Here is a 19262-nt window from a genome sequence, read left to right on the forward strand (position 1 = left end):
AATAGCAAAGAATTGGAAAATGAGTAGATGCCCATCAATTGGGGAATGGCTGAACAAGTTATGGCATATGAAAGTAATGGAACATTATTGTTCTATAAAAAATGATGAACAAACTGATTTTAGAAAGGCCTGGAAAGATTTACACAAACTGATATTGAATGAAACAGAACCAGAAACACATTGTACACAATAATAGCAAGAATATGAGATGATCAACTATGAAAGACTTGGTACTCCTCAGTGGTTTAGTGATCCAAAGCAATCCCAATGGACTTAGGACAGAAAATGTCATCAAGATCCAGAGAAAGAACTAAGATTGAATGTAAATCAACACATATTATGTTCATTTCTTTTTTCTTTTTTTTTTCCCCTCTCTCTCATGGTTTTTCCCCTTTGCTCTGATTTTTCTCTCCCAACATGATTCATAAATCAATGTAATGTATTAAAAATAAATAAATTTACTTGATAAAAAGAAGAAGCAGAGGGGTCAAGAAAGCTAAGGATAGAGAAAATATAGTAAGATCACCAATTAAGATATTACTGTTACTTTGAAAAGAAGTTGTAGCTCAATATAAGGATGGCTCATAAAGAGCCACCAGAAGGACAAAGAAGAATATTGGTTTCATCATGTATCAAAGAATATTTTCATGGGGAGTCTCAACATCTCTTTATGCAATATTATTTGAATCCATGTTACATATTTCCATGAGGCTGGAATCATTGACTATATTTTTATAATTCTAACTTCAAATAGTGAGAATTCAAATACATACAACCACTCTACTAGATTTATTATTTGCATTAATCAGAACCTAGTTCTGCTTGGTACCAATGGATTTTTGTTGAAGTAGAGGTTGGACTAACTAGATATTATGCCTTCTATTTTGGGGATTCTGCAAAATAAAAAATTTCACAAAGACCTTTAAACTATGTTACTATAATATCGACTATTTAGAGTAAAAGTCAAAATTGACTTAAAAAATTAGGATAAAGATAAAAATATGCTTCAGAGAGCTATAGGAGCTATAATCTGACTTATTAAGAAAACTCTTGATTTGGATAAATGGGAAATGGATAAAGGTAAAGACAGTGACTCACTGTTATTGTTCTTTACAGAATTTTAATTGATATAAAAAAGTTGACTTAAAGAGACAGTGTTATTTTACATCAGTACAGTAAAGTGATTTGTCCAGGTAATACAGTTAAAAAGTTTCACAGGTGAGATTTGAACCCAGTACCTCTAATTCTAAGATCAATATTCTTCCTGTTGTACCACACTATCCCCTTAAAGGGGATAGTGGGATCATTAAAAACAACCTTTGCTTATTTCAAATTTTGTATAGGATAAAACCCTGCTCATGGATCATAGAAGACATGAATGATTAGATTATTAAATGAGTAGATTAGTAAAAGGAGGCTATATCCTCTTCCTTCTCCTTCCCAGACTCAATATATTCCTCTCTCAGCAACAGTGAACAATAGATGTATATCCTCAAACAAAATCTTGTCTTGTTTGACACTTTTGTAAAGTTTTCTATTAATGTCTGTTTTTCTAAGTATTATGTGAACATTTTCAGTATACAAGAAACTTGATGCCAGAATGAAATATGCATGATTTCTAAATTATAATATTATAGAACATTATAATAATATTTCATTGGTGTAAATTTGCTTCCATTTCTGATAATTTTCTTCTCTTAAGAGAATTAAAATTGTTGTAGAAAACAGAAAATCAGCTTGCAGATTTTCTTGGATCTTATCTTGCTTACAAAATAGTTAAAATAGAACACAAGGATTTGTTTTTAGCAGACTGCATTGCCTAATTTCCTAAGTTAGCTACTTCTTATGATTACCTTGAAATCCCTTGGAAGTTTCCCACATGTCCCATGCCATCATTTTGTGATAGAATGGTTGAAGTGAATGACTAATGATCCCTTCAATTCTTTCTGAGTTTCTAAATGCTCATTTGCTTTGATCCCTTGATTCTCTGGATTCTGGAATCTATCACCATATTTCTCCTCTAGTTATATACTTATCTCACCCAATGAATTAAGTTTGGGGGGGGAGGTAGGAAGAAATCATATTTCCCCTTAGTTTAGTCAAGCTTGGAATTTTTTCAAAAGGAGTTTTTACTCAGGAACTAGGTTAAAACAAACAAAAAAGTGAAAAGAGGATACATATACATATACATTCTAATTACAGTAGGAAAACTGGAGTCTTGTTCCCAGACACCAGCATTTGAAGGTCTCTGATAGTATTTCAAAAGCTAGAAATGACTAAGTTTAGCTCCTTGTTAGCAAGCAAAAGTAATTAGTTAAAATGGGAAGCTGCCAAGTGTCATCTGCTTTCTCTCCTCCCCCTTCTTTCTGCTACTTCTTCCCTTGTGAGCTCTATGCCCTTTTATAGAGCAACCTCAACATGTAGTTACTTTTTCCTCAATCTCTCCCTTTCCCCTGAACCCCAACTACTTAACTGAATTTGTTGTCTGAAAAATGGATTTGAGAATGACTTTCAGACTGTTTGCTCTAAGAGTGGCTTTTTTGTTTTTGTTTTTGAAGATTACCTAAGACACCAAAATGACTAGTTTTGGCTCTGGATGAACCTGAGGAATAGTATGAACTTTTGGTCCTAGCATCCCCTCAGTAATAGTTATATGATTATACCCTACCTTGTTTAATTATCATAAAAAACTAAGCAAAGCTGGGTTTATAAATAACTTGATTTGAAAAATCCTTACCATTTCCCTTATCTTGCAAAAACCTTCTGCCCCAAGTGACTCAATGATACTGTATATTCTGCAATTAGAAATGTAATCTTTCAATCAAAGCTTTAGTGCCTTATTAAAATGCAAACACCTCTGAGAAGAAAACAACTATCTACTTCAGTGAAGGACTTAGTCCTAGTTCTCCTACTACTACACTTATTACATGTCTTTGGTCAGGTCATTTAACTATTTTCTTTCGTCTAAAATGAGGTGGTCACTACCTAGGCCTCCTTCTACATCATCTCCTTACCACACTACTTATGTTTTGCAAATGTTTTTCCCCATTAGAATGTAAGCTCCTTGAAGGTATAGTACTATCTTGCTTGTTCATATCTGTGAATATATCTGAGATATTTTAAGCACTTAATAAATGCTCTTTCTTGCAATATATGTATCAAATTATCCATTTCTCCATTTATGTACTCTATATTGATGGTTTCTAAGATCTTCTCCATCTTAAAACCTATGATTCATTATCAGTCAATATGTCAGTGAATATATTTGTAAGATCCTTTATGACAAACGCACATATTTGTTATATCCTTTTTTGAAAGATTTAACAGAAAGGGGAGAAAGAGGAAAGCAGGGATGCTGGGGGCAATAGAGAAGGGAACATTGCTGAGAAAATATAGACTAAAGACTAACTTCCCATTTGCCTATGACTTTGGAAACTTTATATGAAGAGATTTAAAAAAGAAAAGGAATATTTTCTGTAGTGGCCTATACTTTTTTTGCCGTAAAACAGACCCAGGAAGCAAAAATAGAGCCAAATTTGTGGGGCAAGATCACTAGTTACCAGAAAGATGTATCATCAGTATCTCCCCTAGGCAACATTGTTCTAATTCTGTATGGGCACCTATTCTAATATGTTTCTACAAAAAGAAAAAAGAAAAAAAAACAGGAAAAAAATCAAAGGTTCTTAAAGGGGTGGTAAAAGGCTTTATTATTAGAAAATCTGAGTGCTTCTTTGGGTTTGTTAAGATGATGTCAGTGATTTAGGATATTCATGCTTTCTAGTTCCACTCTTCCCAGAGCACCAGCTAATTTAGGTGGTAAAGATGCCCTATTTAAAGCCTTGGAAAAGGAGAGGTGGCACTGGGAAAGCATCCAGTCCCCTTTTTCCTGTCTACTCTCAGTCTTATGTTGGAGGGCTGCCAGCTCCCCTGGGGAGACATAGAGCATTTACAGTATATATCATGGACAGGATGATGGAATGAACTTGGATTATATATGGTATATGAGTGAAGGAACTCAATCTCAGAGTATGTTCTATAGGATGGTTAGGACATCATTGAGACCCAATAAAAGTTTATTAGCATTGTTTACAATTTTCAGTAATCTGCCTCCAAAGTCAAATTCAAGATTTCCTGTGCCCTTTACTTTGCCTATTTATTTCTCCAGAAGACTACTGAAATTTCTGTGTATTTCTTTTCTCTTGAATTAAAAACAAATCTTTTAGAATGCACTTACTAATCTACCTTCTTTATTTGTTGCTTTTATATCCGTATTTATATCTCCTGTCACGAAGCCATTCAAATGAAAATTCCTGTCCTCTCTTGATATATTCATTTTCTTTATCAAGTTCCATGTCTTATCTTCCTATTTGAGTACAAGCTTACTCAGGGCAGGTCCAGCTCAATTGCTTCCATTTTTTCTACTACCCCATGTTCACTTCTTCTGTCCAGTTCAGTTTTCATCCTCTAATCACTCTCTTCATTATTTTCTTATTCTTAATTTGAATGGCATTAGCTCAAACCTTCCAAATAAGCGTCCCTTTTCTTTACTTCTCAAAGAACCCTTTGTGTGATACTCTGCTATCAGACCCCTCTTCTCTACCCATGTCCTCATTGTCTTGAACAAAGAAACCAGGAGTGAGTTGATAAACAGATAAACAAACAAACAAAAAAGAGATCACCCCAAGTCTAAGGAGAGTCTTCCAACTTCCTTCAGTGTTTAACATGCTTCACTTGTTTTGTATGACTTGTTTAGTTCCAAGAACTTTCTTTTTCTCCACGTTTGGTAGAAAACAAGTACATAGTTGGCATTCAAGAAAATGTTATATAAATAAAGATAGTAATCAAAGACAGGACAGAAGAAAAAGACAAAGAGTGATAGGATTCAAGTTGTAGAAGAAAAACAGAGAAGATGGAAAGACATAAAAAGATGTGTGGAGATGTAGGAGTTTGTGCTTTCCCTTTATTTTTCCAGGACTGTATAATTGGGAAGTTTGGAACCTGTGGGTATTGCTTAGTCAACAACCTCCAACATCTCTGGTTTCCAGTCTTTCTTTCTGAAGTATAAGTATCAGACACTTCTAGGCACATTCATGATTTTCCATATTACCTAGTTGCCAAGCCCCCTACTCAATTTCCAAACAGTTGGCCTTAGACTTAGTTAGAAATTGTTATGCTATTTGGGGCTGTCTTTTGCATTTAGGAGGGTGTAACATGAGCTTTTCCACTTATAAACTGTATTTGTGAATTGGGATCTCTGTTGATGACATCTAGTTTGTGTACTTGGAAGCCATGGGGATGACAGCCTCTGAGTTAGCTTTATATGGAGAACAGCTTCTTCTATCCAATGAACAATTACATGGTTCACATTAAAAACATACTAACCTTTGTATATAACAAAAGTTTTCCATAGAAAGAGACATGAGGGGACCATTTCAAGAAGATGTACAAAATAAAACCCTCTGCTCTACTTTAGCTAGACAGTAAGCTCTTTAAGGGAAGAGACCCGTATCTTATTTGTCTACTTGTTTTCCATTGCAGCTACACCAACTGAAATGGCAGATGACATTTTCAGGTGATTTGGGCTCCACACAGGGACTTCCTGACCTTTGCCTGCATGGTTTATTTCCCTATAACAGGTCTGACTACATTCTACTTCCTCAACCCCCTCTCTTCCCTAGTCAATAATCTCTAGTAGCTCCCTATTACCCAAGATTAAAACATGAAGTCTTTTGTTTGGCATCCAAAGCACTTTACCATCTGGACGCCTTTCCAGCCTTTTTTAAGCATCCACACTCTGAGTGATCTATTTGCCCTGATTACTTGCATCCTTTATCTCCTGACTATGAATCTTTGACCTAATTATGCCTTTTCTGTAATGTTCTCTTTCTCTTCCATTGGCTCCTGGATTCCCAAACTTCTTTCAAACTTTAGATCAAATTCATCATTTATAAGAGATCTTTTCTGAGTCCCTCAAGTTGCTAGTGTCTTCCTCTTTGAGATCAACTCTCATATATCATAATAATAATAATAATAATGTCAGCATTTACATGGCACTTTACAAATATTACCTCATGGGATGCAGGAAAACTGGGACATTGATGCATTGTTGGTGGAGTTGTGAACGAATCCAACCATTCTGTAGAGTAGTTTAGAACTATGCTCAAAAAGTTATCAAACTGTGCATACCCTTTGATCCAGCAGTGTTACTACTGGGCTTATATCCCAAAGAGATTATAAAGAAGGGAAAGGGACCTGTATGTGCACGAATGTTTGTGGCAGCCCTCTTTGTAGTAGCTAGAAACTGGAAACTGAGTGGATGCCCATCAGTTGGAGAATGGCTGAATAAATTGTGGTATATGAATATTATGGAATATTATTGTTCTGTAAGAAATGACCAACAGGATGATTTCAGAAAGGCCTGGAGAGACTTACATGAACTGATGCTGAGTGAAATGAGCAGGACCAGGAGATCATTATATACTTCAACAACAATACTATATGATGACCAGTTCTGATGGACCTGGCCATCCTCAGCAATGAGATCAACCAAATCATTTCCAATGGAGCAGTAATGAACTGAACCAGCTACGCCCAGAGAAAGAACTCTGGGAGATGACTAAAAACCATTACATTGAACTCCCAATCCCTATATTTATGCCCATCTGCATTTTTGATTTCCTTCACAAGCTAATTGTACAATATTTCAAAGTCTGATTCTTTTTGTACAGCAAAATAACGGTTTGATCATGTATACTTATTGTGTATCTAATTTATATTTTAATAAATTTAACATCTACTGGTCATCCTGTCATCTGGGGGAGGGGGTGGGGGATAAGAGGTGAAAAATTGGAACAAGAGGTTTGGCAATTGTCAATGCTGTAAAGTTACCCATACATATAACCTGTAAATAAAAGGCTATTTAAAAAAATATTACCTCATTTGATTTTTTTTACTTCACCTTCTTTTATTATTTTTTAAAATATAATAACTTTTTTATTGACAGAACCCATGCCAGGGTAATTTTTTACAACATTATCCCTTGCACTCGCTTCTGTTCTGATTTTTCCCCTTTCTCCCTCCACCTCCTCCCCTAGATGGCAAGCAGTCCTATATATGTTAAATATGTCACAATATATCCCTAGATATATGTGTGCAGAACCAAACAGTTCTCTTGTTGCACAGGAAGAGTTGGATTCCGAAGGTAAAAATAACCTGGGAAGAAAAACAAAAATGCAAACATTTTGCATTCATTTCCCAGTGTTCTTTCTTTGGGTGTAGCTGCACCTCATTTGGTGTTGATAACAACTCTGGAAAGTGTGTTATTATTATACTTATTTTATGTGAGGAAACTAGGCACAGAGTTTGAGGACACACAGATAATAAGTATTTATGGCTGGATTTGAACTAGGATGTTCCTGACTTTATATCTAGCACTATAACTACCATTACCACTTAGTTGTATATGTGTATGTAGTTATCTGCATATTGTGTCCTCCATGAAAATGTGAATTCCCTGAGAGTAGGGAAGAAGATTTTTTCTTTCTTTACATACTGATAGTGTAGCATGGATGTCTGCAGCATATTAAGTATTTAATAAATCATTCCTGATTGACTGAAATTTCTTAATTTATGGTCCTTTCAACCTCAAATGACGTCTCAAAGTTCCAACTAAAATTGGGGAAATATGGGGGGAAAAGAATTGGATAATGTGGTATCTCAAAAGACTTTTTTTTCTTTTAACCATTCTATTCTATAAGAAATTAAGTGTTGCATCTCTTAGACTGACATCAGGAAAAAGTAATGATGAATGTTGGAGGGGATGTAGGAAAACTGAGACACTGATATATTGTTGGTGGAATTGTGAACTGATTCAATCATTCAGGAGAGCAATTTGGAATTAGGCCTAAAGGGCTATCAAACTGTGTATACCCTTTGATCCAGCAGTGTTACTACTGGGCTTATATCCCAAAGAGATCATAAAGAAGGGAAAGGGATCTGTATGTACACGAATGTTTGTGGCAGCCCTGTTTGTAGTGGCTAGAAACTGGAAAATGAGTGGATGCCCATCAGTTGGGAATGGCTGAATAAATTGTGGTATATGAATATTATGGAATATTATTGTTCTGTAAGAAATGACCAGAAGGATGATTTCAGAAAGGCCTGGAGAGACATGAACTGATGCTGAGTGAAATGAGCAGAACCTGGAGATCATTATACATGGCAACAACAAGACCATCTTTCTACATTTGTAGCTTTCTACATCCAGAATGCTCACTCCTTAGAATCTCTTGAATCTTTTAAGGTTTAACTAGGTAGTTTGACGGATTCTTGAAACCAGGAAGACCTGTATTCAAATACCATTTCAAAAATAGTGCTATGGGGCAGTGAGATGGTACAGTGGAACATCAGGAATAGGGAATCTTGTAAGTAGGTCAGTTTGGCTTGACCATAACGTGCATGAGAGGAAGGTCTTAAGAAGGAATGGAGAGGATATGATAAAAATGATTTAAAGAAGTTGTTTTGGGGGCAGCTAGGTGGCTTAGAGGATAGAGCACCAGCCCTGAAGTCAGGAGGATCTGGGTTCAAATGTGACGTCAGATACTTAATACTTCCTAGCTGTGTGACCCTGGGCAAGTTACTTAACCCCAATTGCCTCAGGAAAAAAATAAAATAAAAAGGAGTTTTGGGACAGTTACCTACAGAGAGAGTTATGCTCTAGTACCACACATACCCCATTTCCATGTTCATGAGCCCTGAAATTCTCTTAGTTGATCATAGTCAGTTGTCATTTCACCTCACCCTCTGCCTTGCAACCATAAACCCTGTTCTTTGTCCTCAATGTTCCCTCCAATGCTTTTACCTTGGAGTTTTGTCACAAATCATCACCCCTGTAATGGCTACTCTTTTCTTCCTTCTCCATCTCGGGCCCATTTAGAGTCCAACTCTATACTTTTTTTCTTCTCACATCCCTTGCCAACTTCTTATAAGGATCTGTCCTTGCCAAGCCTTAACCTTGGATTACTCCTATCATCTGCTGCCTTCATTCCTATTCACATATTGCTGAACAGAGCTAGAAAAAAATCATAAAACCATGCTGACTAGATCCATTGTGAATTTGTAATATAATCATACCTGGGTCCTTTCTGCAGCAAGGCAGATTTTTTTCATATCTTCTGAACCAATTCACTATCCTACTCAGCAAGGGAGCTTTTCCAGACTTACCCCCTCCTCAGATCTTCACAGTTTCCCCTTTCTCTTACTCAATTAAGAACTGGTATCATATTTCACTGAAAAAAAAATAGGGCCATTTGCTGAGAGCTGCTTCTTCTCCTCTCTTCGTCATTTCACATCACTTAAGATGATGTCTTCAGACTTGTCTCCTATGAAAAGGATACCCTTTTCCTTGCCAAGGAAAACATCTCTATATGAACAAGTGATCCCACTTGATTTAGCCTTCTTCAGCAGACTGGCTCCTCTATTATCACTAATTTCTTAATCTCTACCTGTCTACTGGCAGCTTCCTGGCAGCTTCCCTACTGCCTATAAACATAACCATGCTTTCCCCAGACTCAAAATTCCCTCAATTGATCTATCATTCTATAACTCTCCCCCCTTTGGTGACTAGACTCTGTGAGAAGAGGGTCCACTTTCTTTCTTCTTATTCTTTTCTAAACTCTCTGACTTCTGATCTCATCATTCAAATGATGTTTCCTTTCCCAAAGTTATCAACTGTCTCTTAACCAATATATCTAATAGCTTCCCCTCCCTCAATTTTCATACTTGACTTTTCTACATCCTTACAGCCATGTTGATTACCTCTTCTCTTTGATAATCTCTTTTTTCTAGGTTTTTTGTGACCACTCCTTTGTCTTCTTTTTGGAAATTTGTTCAGGAAACATCTGCTGGATATCCCCCAAGGCTCAGTCCTAGGCCCTCTTCTTTTATTTCTCTGTAATATTTCATTTGGTGATCTCATCAACTCCCACAGATTCAATTGTCTTCTGTATGTTGGTGAGTCTCAGATCTATTTATTTATTTATTCCTAGCCTCAAGGCTTGCATCTCCAACTGCCTACTGAACATTTTGAACTGACTGTCCTAAAGACATTTTAGACTCAACCTGTATAAGATAAAATTCATCATCTTTCCCTCAAAATCTTCCTTGCTTCCTAATTTTCTTATTGCTGTCAAGGATATCACCAGCTTCCCAGTTACTCAGGCCGTCAGACTGTTATTATTCTTACTTCCTCATTCTCTCTTAATCTCATAGCTAATCTATTGCAAAGACCTGATCATTCTATCTTTGCAACTTTCTTATACATACCTTTTATTTTCTGATATTGCATTTACTCTGGATCAGCCTTTATCACTTTAAGCCTGAACTATTGCAATATAACCTTCTGGTTTTCCTACCTCAAATCTCTTCCAACTCATTCACAGGCCATTCTTCATTCAGTTATTACATTAATTGTCCTAAAGCACAGATATCACCTTTTCCTCCATTCAACAAATTCTAGGGACTCCCTATTTTTATTGGCTAACTGACCAATGTGAAAAGTGTAATATAGAGAAAAAGCACTGTGGTACTAAAAGGCCAGTTGAGGTCAGGTAGCATGCATCTGTGGTATACTCATTCAGTAGAGTTTTGTGACTTTTTATACTGGCATTTAGCAGTAAGTAAGTAGAAGAAAAGAAGGCTGGATGTGGGGAATAGGGTAGGTATTCAGCCCAGCTTCTTAAGCTGTGGCTCATGACCCCACATGGGGTTTTGTAACTGAATGTGAGGGTCATGAAATTATGATTTATTATCAGTAAATGTTTAATTTTATTTATATTTTTATATATTTATATAAATGTATATTTAAATAATTATATTTATTTATAGTATACCTATATACTCTGGGTTACATAAAAATTTCTTGGATGAAAAGGAGTCACTATTGGAAAAAGTTTAAGAAAACATAGTATAAAGGACTTGGATTTGGAAAGGGATGATTGGTAACTAGATAGCATGGAAAGAGATTTAAGGGTGGCAGCTAAAGTCAAGTGGTCAACTGAACTGGTTGAACTCGTCAACTCTAAAGTTAAGATTTTGAAAGGAGAAAAATGAAACCAGAGGAGGGCTGATGGATGGATTAAAAAAGAAATGGAATAACAAGTTTGTGGTAAGCATGAAGGACAGTTTTAGAAGGAATGAAGCATGGGGAGATGCAAGATTTTATTGACAGTAAGATTTTTTTTAGATTACTGAATCATAAAATTACAATGCTAATGAATGATAATGAAGACAAAGATATGATCATCTTTGTGTGGTTAAAGTAGAGTGAAGGTACAGGCCATGGAAGTTGATGAGTTGATGAATTGACAAAGCAAAATGATTAAGAGGATAGCCATATGTGATTTAAAGTCCTTAGATAGGAGAGCGGGGTTTGAGTGGAAAGGAAGAATATAAGCCTAATACTAAACTCCTTAAGAAAAGAAAGAGAATGATCGGTGGACCAGGAGATAGTTTCCCTCATGATCTTCAAAGGGTGATATATCTGTAAGTAATGAAGCTCAAAGATCATATTGTCAGTAGAGGAAAAGGTTGGAAGTACTAGTGATATGATGATAATGATGATGATGGTAACTATTATTTATACAGTGGTTCAAGATCTGAAAATACTCTTACTTATATTATCCCACTATGTTGGAGAACATGAGAGAAGATGTGTTCAGCATTTGAGAAAATGACTAGGGATGAATTATATTCCTAGAAGAACTTGATTTTCAAGACTGCAAGGAGATGAAAAGGAATATGAGAGGAAGAGTTCCTAATGTAAAGAATATAGATTGCTCATAAAATCACAGAATTCTATGGTTAGAAGGGACCATAGTGACTCTGGTCCAACATGTATAAGAGGAATCCTCACTGTAACATTCCCAAATAAGCTCTTAGATCAGACCTCTTAGATCAGTGGTTCTCAAAGTCTGGTCCAGAGCATCCTGGGAATCTCTGAAACCCTTTCAGAGAGTCTACAAATTCATAATTAGTTTTAATTTTTAATGTGATCAATATCTATAATTATAAACCACATAAACAAAAACTCTTTGGACAGATCCTCAATAATTTTTAATAGGATAAAGACATCGAGAACAAAAGTTTGAGGACCACTGTTTAGATTCTTTTAATATTAGAATGTCATGGCATGATGGGGAGGAAAAAACAGAACACAGATGTAGGAATGGTAGTACTAAATTAGATTGGGAGTGGAGAGAGCAAGGATGGTAGCAATGGAAGGAAGATATTTCCTTAGGAGACTTGACTCTTAATTAAACACAAGATTTGGAGAGAAAGAAGACAATATTAGTAGCCATGGGACAGGAGATTGTTCATTTCTTTCTAGAAGCAAGAGAGATCCCACCAAAATGAATGTAGAGTTGACTCTTGCTCTCTGGGCGGGAGATGACAAAGTCTTTAGAGGGGGTTAGCCTGTGAGATGTCAGGCCAAGTTTTGGAGAAGATGATTTATTCACTCTCCCCAGGCAGTCAGGACAATTCCACCTACGGTCCCATCAGGGATGCAGGTTTGATTTGTTGTTTTTATTGTTTAGAAAATTAGTTGTGTCCAACTCTCTATGACCCCTTTTGGAATTTTCTTGGCAAAGATAAGAGAGTGGTTTGCCATTTCCTTCTCTAATGGATTAAGGCAAACAGATTTTAAGTTACTTGCCCAGAATCACAGAGCTAATGAGTGTCTGAGGCCAGGTTTTCCTGACTCCAGGCTCAGCACACTCCACTGATGATGTTCCTAATACCCTAACTACCTCTACTGCATAATATATAAGTGGAAATTTAGTCATCTGATAAAAACCAGTAAAGCCAAAAAGAATGAGGTAGAACCAAAGTAGTCTTTTTTTGCTTCAAATTCTCCAGATGTAATGCCAAATTTCCTATGTGTGGTAAGTTAGAATTTAAATCAGAGCATACCATTGAAACTAACTTGAGGATAAGACCAGAGTAACCATTCTAACCTTACCAAGACAATATTTAAATGAAGCAACAATTGACTAAGTAGACTAAAGTACAAATACAAATACATAAAAATCTCAATATACTTGGACAAAAGGTCTAATTAGTTATCTAATTCTACTTTATATTAGTTTACACTTATTTTCTACTTGGAATAAATATTGTTTCACTAAGCACATTTATGTGGGCATTCCATCTTTAGTTTTATATGTGCAATATCAATGCATGTTTGGGCACTGGGCAAAGGCAAGAAAATGCATAATTCACACACCATGTTATTACTACTATATTTATTGAATACACTTTAATAAATGTGTTTAAATAGGTACCAAAAACAAAAAATGCAAGTATGAGATAGAAAAATGACTTGAGGCTAAGAAAACACTGCTTTCATTACTTTAATGATCTGTGATTTCATTACTGTGGATACACCCTCCATCAATGCAGCTTACTACCATTCTGTGACCTAGGGCATGGTCTTTAAAAGTCAGTTTGGTTGAAATCATGTTCATCTTTATTGTGTAGCCTCTCTACAGAACTATAGATGGCAGCTTGGCAGGACTTGTCTGATCTTATACCTTGTTGGTTCTAAATCATGAGGAGGCATTAAAGTAGGTCTTTAAGGAAGACCACTAGCATAGCCACCTTATATATTTTTTTCTTAATATAGGAATTTATTTTTAAGCCATTCAATTTTCAAAAAAAGTGAACTTTTCCATTTTAGAAACTTAAAAGATATGGAGATTTTCTGTGGTTATATCTTGTTATTTAAGAGTTGGGTGGGGGCAATCTGTCAAAAGAACATGTGAGTTTAAAAAATATATACTGCTCTTTATCAGGAGAAATGAAGTGATTATGAAATGATCTGGGTAGTGGTATAGTCACCATCTCATTAACTTCACTTATTTTACCATCAATCTGAGAAAATAATGAGTATGGAAATTTGAGGTTTTACTATGCAATTCTGGTTAAACAATGTAGCAATCACTTTTTCCAAATAGATATCACTCAGTTTACAACTTGTGTTTTGATTGCAGCAATGAAGGACTATTTTGCAATATTTTGTTAGAAGGGCTGGATTTTCTGTATGAGTTTTTTAATTGATTAGTGAAAAGCAAGAACCAAAGAAATGACAAGAGAAAATCCATAAAAAGTTAACAGATGACAACGGGGTCATGATAGAAGGAGCAATGGAATACAGTACCTGTTTATTGCTGTCAGCAGTACAACACAGTTTCTTGAGAGACACAAAATGTCTAATTTTCCTAATAACATAAATAATCAATGATTAGTAAATCAGAAAAGAGATGGTGCTACAAATCAGGACACTAAATCCATTAGCAAGCTTTCTCTTAAGACATAACCCCAAAGGTGATTTGAGGCAAGATTTTAAAATGAAAGAAATATTATTTTACAAAAGCATACTAGAAATTGTTTTTCATATCCAAAACATGTCAGTCCACACATGCATGCAGAAATGTATATCTTCATGGAAATGTTTAAAAACACCCTATTTTTGCATCAAGATAAAAAAATGTTCTCTTAATATTTTCTTCATTCAGCAACTGAAGTCTTTGGCAAACCAATGATAATCCTTACATTAGTTATCCTTATACACATAAGTGGTTATAGTCATCTGCAACCACTTGGTCACAGTCATCATTTTAAGGTACTTGGACAAACCATAAGACTTATGGGTACACCTAGGGAAAATGCAATTGTCCTATTGTTTTGGTCTTTAATTCCCATGATTTTCATGCCAAAAATTGCTATTAGGCATAGCACTAATAAAGTCAACATTTGCAGTTCCATTCCCATATGAGCCAGGGAGTTTCACACAGAGAAAAAACTTTTGCAAGGACATAGACCGTAATTCTAATTAGCCACTTCACATTTGTTTGTAATTACAAAGGAGACTACACAAGTGTGTGTGTGTGTGTGTGTGTGTGTGTGTGTGTGTGTATCTCAGCATTGGCTAGCACAACTGCTTGAAAAACATTCACAATAAAATGTCATCATATTGGTAAGATCATTTTCACTAAATTATTTTTACAGACTCAAAGTTTTATATCTTCTTTTGGCCTAATTTTTTCTAGAGACAAGAATAATGAGAACAGAAGTTCTTAGAATATTTGCTTAGTCAATGTGCAATATTCTTCACCAAATGGAGGCTTTAAACAAAATATCTCATTGCCCATGACTGGGAAAAACAACAACAAAAACCCCAACTCAACGACAATAGAGATGGTTGAAGCAATGGAATCTCATGCAAAGAATGGGCAACCTACTTTTTTTTTTCCTTTTGCTTGTTATACAGATGCATCAATTAGGATTCTCAGAAAGACTATCCTCAAAGAAATGTCTATTTTGTTTGGTTACCTAGATGATTCAGAGTGGAAACAATAGGTTCTTTGCTTTGGTTTTCTAAGTAGACTGGGCCTAAGGATGCTAAAAGTAAGATGGGATTAGGCAAAATTGGCAGGTACATGGCATTTGAAAGTAAGTTGCTGAAAGAAATGGCAGTTCAGCAAACTACACCTGTGAGTCTCTTAAGCCTCTGCCAGTTTGCTTAGGAATAATTGTACTGGCTAGACAATGTTAGAGGAAAAGAATATAACGTACAGCATTAGGCAGTATGCTTTGGATGGAGGGTGAGAAGTACTCCCAACATTGAAAAATAAGTACAATTTGATGGGGAAACATTTTCATCCCTTCCATAGCCTTGTAACCTTAGAATATCTAGGCTCTAAAAATCGAGATAATAGTAACTCATAAAATTGTTGTGAGGAAACACTTGAAAGCAATTTGTGGTGATGTTTTATTCTCACCTTCTATCTCCCATCCCCCAGAGCCTAACCCAGAGTTCTGTACACAATAGTCATTTGTTATTTATTGAATTGGAACATTCTACTGGATCTGTGATTCTTCTGGTAACATAAACACTGATAAATCAAGTAGTATTCACAGGAAATTAATCTTTACATCATCCATTCATTCCTGGTTTGCCAAAGTTGTTCCTACTTTTTTTGTCCTCTAAATAATTTTGTATGGTTCCATGTGTCTCTTATGTACACACACTGCCATATATTATTAAAATGGTATTAATGCTTCAGGTTAACTTACAAAGCCTAATCAGTAATTTATTGTAAGTGATTAAATAGCACTGTATCCTGTTTGGCCCAGTTTACTTTCTCACAAAGTTCACATGGGAGAGGAAATCAAATTGCACGTTTACCTTCCCTTATGGTGACATAAAACAATTGTACGTCTCTTTAAGATCAGAGATTAAATGAAACTGGATCTCACCAGCTCCGAGCTAACATGTTTTTCTTCCTCAATCAAATGACCTCTCTTGTTCGTCTTTACCTCTATCTGCCAAGCAGCCTGAAAACTACTGTATTATCCTCTCAGAGATACAAGGAAGAGGGGGATTCCCTGGAGGGGAATAACCTCATATACTGTAGAGAGTCTGGAAATTTATCCTTTCAAGAAGCAGTAGCATGATGCAATGGCTCAGGCTAAAGCAGAGAGCTCTTTCCCTTAAGGAGAAATAGCAAAGGCCATCCCATGAGATCCCATGAAAAACATAGAGGGACATGATATAGTGTTAGGAAAGATATTGTGGATAGCAAGGGGAAGGAAGTCTCTTTTTTTTAGATAGAATTTGTGGTGGACCAAAGGATCAATATGATATTGCTCCCACTGTGGTTGATAAGTCCAAGAGGAGCTTGGAAGGCTCTACCACAGGTCAAGCACAAATAGTCCATGTGAATAAAACTTATCTTGGTAGTCATGCCCCAAATAGAAATGTTATTGTATTCATGAATCTGTAATGATAGCACTTGCTAAAGAAAGCACAATATATCTTTGTCATTTGCTATAAGAGTTCAAACTTAATTTCTCACCCTCCTTGGCCAATCACTGGTGTGATCTTCACGTGCTGTTGAACACTGTCTCCTGATTTTCTTCTGGCATAGTAAACTCCTTGCCATTCCTATATAAATAGAAACATTTAAGTTTCTAAGTCACTATTCATCATTTGTTCAAAAAAAGTTCCAATTACTTGATTTTAAAAGGGTGAAAAAGACTTTCACATGTAAAAATACAATCGTAAAAACTTGATATTGTTTCTCAAGTTTGGCTTTCTCCAATAAGGGTTAATGGGCATCAAGTAGTGAAATTACAAAGTGCTTTACACCTAGCAATTCTGTTGTAATCACCATATCCATTTTGTGTTTGAGAAAAATGAATGCTGGGAGAGACAGGGGGAATCAAGAACAGGAGAAATGGAAGCAAAGAATCCAATCCAACTTCATACTATGAAGTCTACAAGGATTTCTACAGGACGCTAAAGCATCCTGCCAGGATCATTTAGGGAGCACATATGGAATTTTTTCCCCAATCTTGGAAGAGGCTAGGGTAGGAATGCAACTTTCCTCCTGTTATAAACTTTAAAAGAAAGAGGAGAATATGCAATAATGGGGACAAGAATTAGAGCAGTTATTATCCTTTGAATATTCAGATTTTGGGCAATTCTCAAAACATCCTAGGCACTTTGCTATTGTTAATATTGTTGTTTAGTCATTAGTCTTTGTGACCCCATTTAGGATTTTCTAGGTGGAGATACTGAAGTGGTTCACCATTTCCTTCTCAAGCTCATTTTACAGATGAGGAAACAGAGGCAAACAAGGTTAAGTGGCTTGCCTAGAGTTACACAACTACAAATGCCTCATGAAGATGATTCTTGATGATTCCAAATTTCATGTTTTATCCACTGTACCACCTAACTGCCCAAATATAGGAACAGCTGGGCAAAAGGAGTCTTTTCTGGCTTCTATTTCCCCATCCTTCCTTCTCTAGCCAAATGGTTCATACTTTGCTTGGGGACCATGGTGGAACAGTGTGACAATTCTATACACATTTTAATGTGTTTTTAAGAAGTCCCTTGGTGGTGTTTAGCAACCAATATGTTCTTTTCACTTTTATCTCACACTTTCCCCAATTAGAGTCCAATTGGTGAATCCTGCCTGATGGATCACCAATCTTCCTACAAGCTGAACACACTATTTTACATCATTGTGGGAAGATAAATAACAATTAAGAAATTGTAACAAATTTTGAGGAAGGGAGAAAAGGATTCTCTAAACTCAAGGAATTTACCACATTCCAGGGAAGTTAGAGTGTGAATGACTTTTGTATTTGGGTTGATTAAATGGCTACTCTGAACTCTTAAAATTCAGGCTTTTGGTCATATTGCGTGTCTGGCAACCAGGTCAGTTTGCAATAGGGCAGATCTGTTAACAGACCAGTAAGTATGGTGCAGTGGAAAATACACTGCACCATATCCAATTAAAACTAAGCTTGAATTCTGGTTTTGCAGTTTATTCCTTGTATGACTAGAAAAGTCACTTAACTTCTTTGTGGCCCAATTTCCTCAATTATAAAATAAGAAAGTTGAACTGAATAACTTCCAAAGTCCCTTCCAATCTATGAGTCTATAATTACAAAGTGTCATCTTTGTTTAGACCAAAGTTGATTGTAACAAATGATAGATAAATGCATCAGGAAGTAAGGAGTAGAGTGATACAATGTGAGTTCTTATTGGTATTATTGAATATATATGTATGTAGTCACACAGATGAAGAGATAAAGAGAAAACATGTATCTCTAGATAAACAGAACTCACAGCAAGTCATTATGTGGAATTCTTTATAATAGAACTTTTCACTTTCACCTCTCTTACCACTTTCTCAAAGAATCCCTCTCTTCTTCAAATTACAACTCAAAACTTTCTTGATCTACGAAACTGATAGTTCCTTCTCTCTTTCCCAAAACACCTCACATTTAACTATTCTATATTTATTATCTTTATATTTGTGTTGCATATACTTATATATGTTCTTATCTTCCTCAGATTCTAAATTCCTTATTAAGTAGGGATTCTTTCTTTCTTTCTTTTTCTCCTTTCTTTCCTTCCTTTTTCTTCCTTCCTTCATAAATGCTCACTGATTGTCTGATAGTTAATTCAATTAATAAGGAACAGTGAAGATATGTATATGGATATAAGATTTTTTTCTTTAAAAATAGATTAACTACAAATGCTATAGAGATTACCAGGAATGAAATAACACAGTTTATGATATAAGAGATCCAGAAACACCTCAAAAAGATACTTTGTACATAGAAATTAAAGGTTTTAATTCACTATAATATTTGTAACTAATCAGATCCTAAAAACCATAAAATGTAGA

The 19262-nt window shown here is 35.6% G+C and overlaps 1 protein-coding gene across 3 annotated transcripts in view; it reads right to left on the reverse strand.

The window, feature by feature from the left end:
- Positions 1-19262, reverse strand: part of PDE8B (phosphodiesterase 8B) — a 326848-nt gene that overhangs the window by 73056 nt on the left and 234530 nt on the right. For all 3 annotated transcript variants that reach the window (XM_031966218.1, XM_031966204.1, XM_031966210.1), the window contains 2 exons: positions 16917-17005; positions 14216-14276 (listed from right to left, as the gene is read on the reverse strand). In XM_031966218.1, the coding sequence (XP_031822078.1) occupies positions 14216-14276; positions 16917-17005 (150 nt within the window). The remainder of the gene's footprint in view (positions 1-14215; positions 14277-16916; positions 17006-19262) is intronic.

This window comes from Sarcophilus harrisii, chromosome 1, assembly GCF_902635505.1.
Source record: "Sarcophilus harrisii chromosome 1, mSarHar1.11, whole genome shotgun sequence".
NCBI classification, from domain to species: Eukaryota; Metazoa; Chordata; class Mammalia; order Dasyuromorphia; family Dasyuridae; genus Sarcophilus; species Sarcophilus harrisii.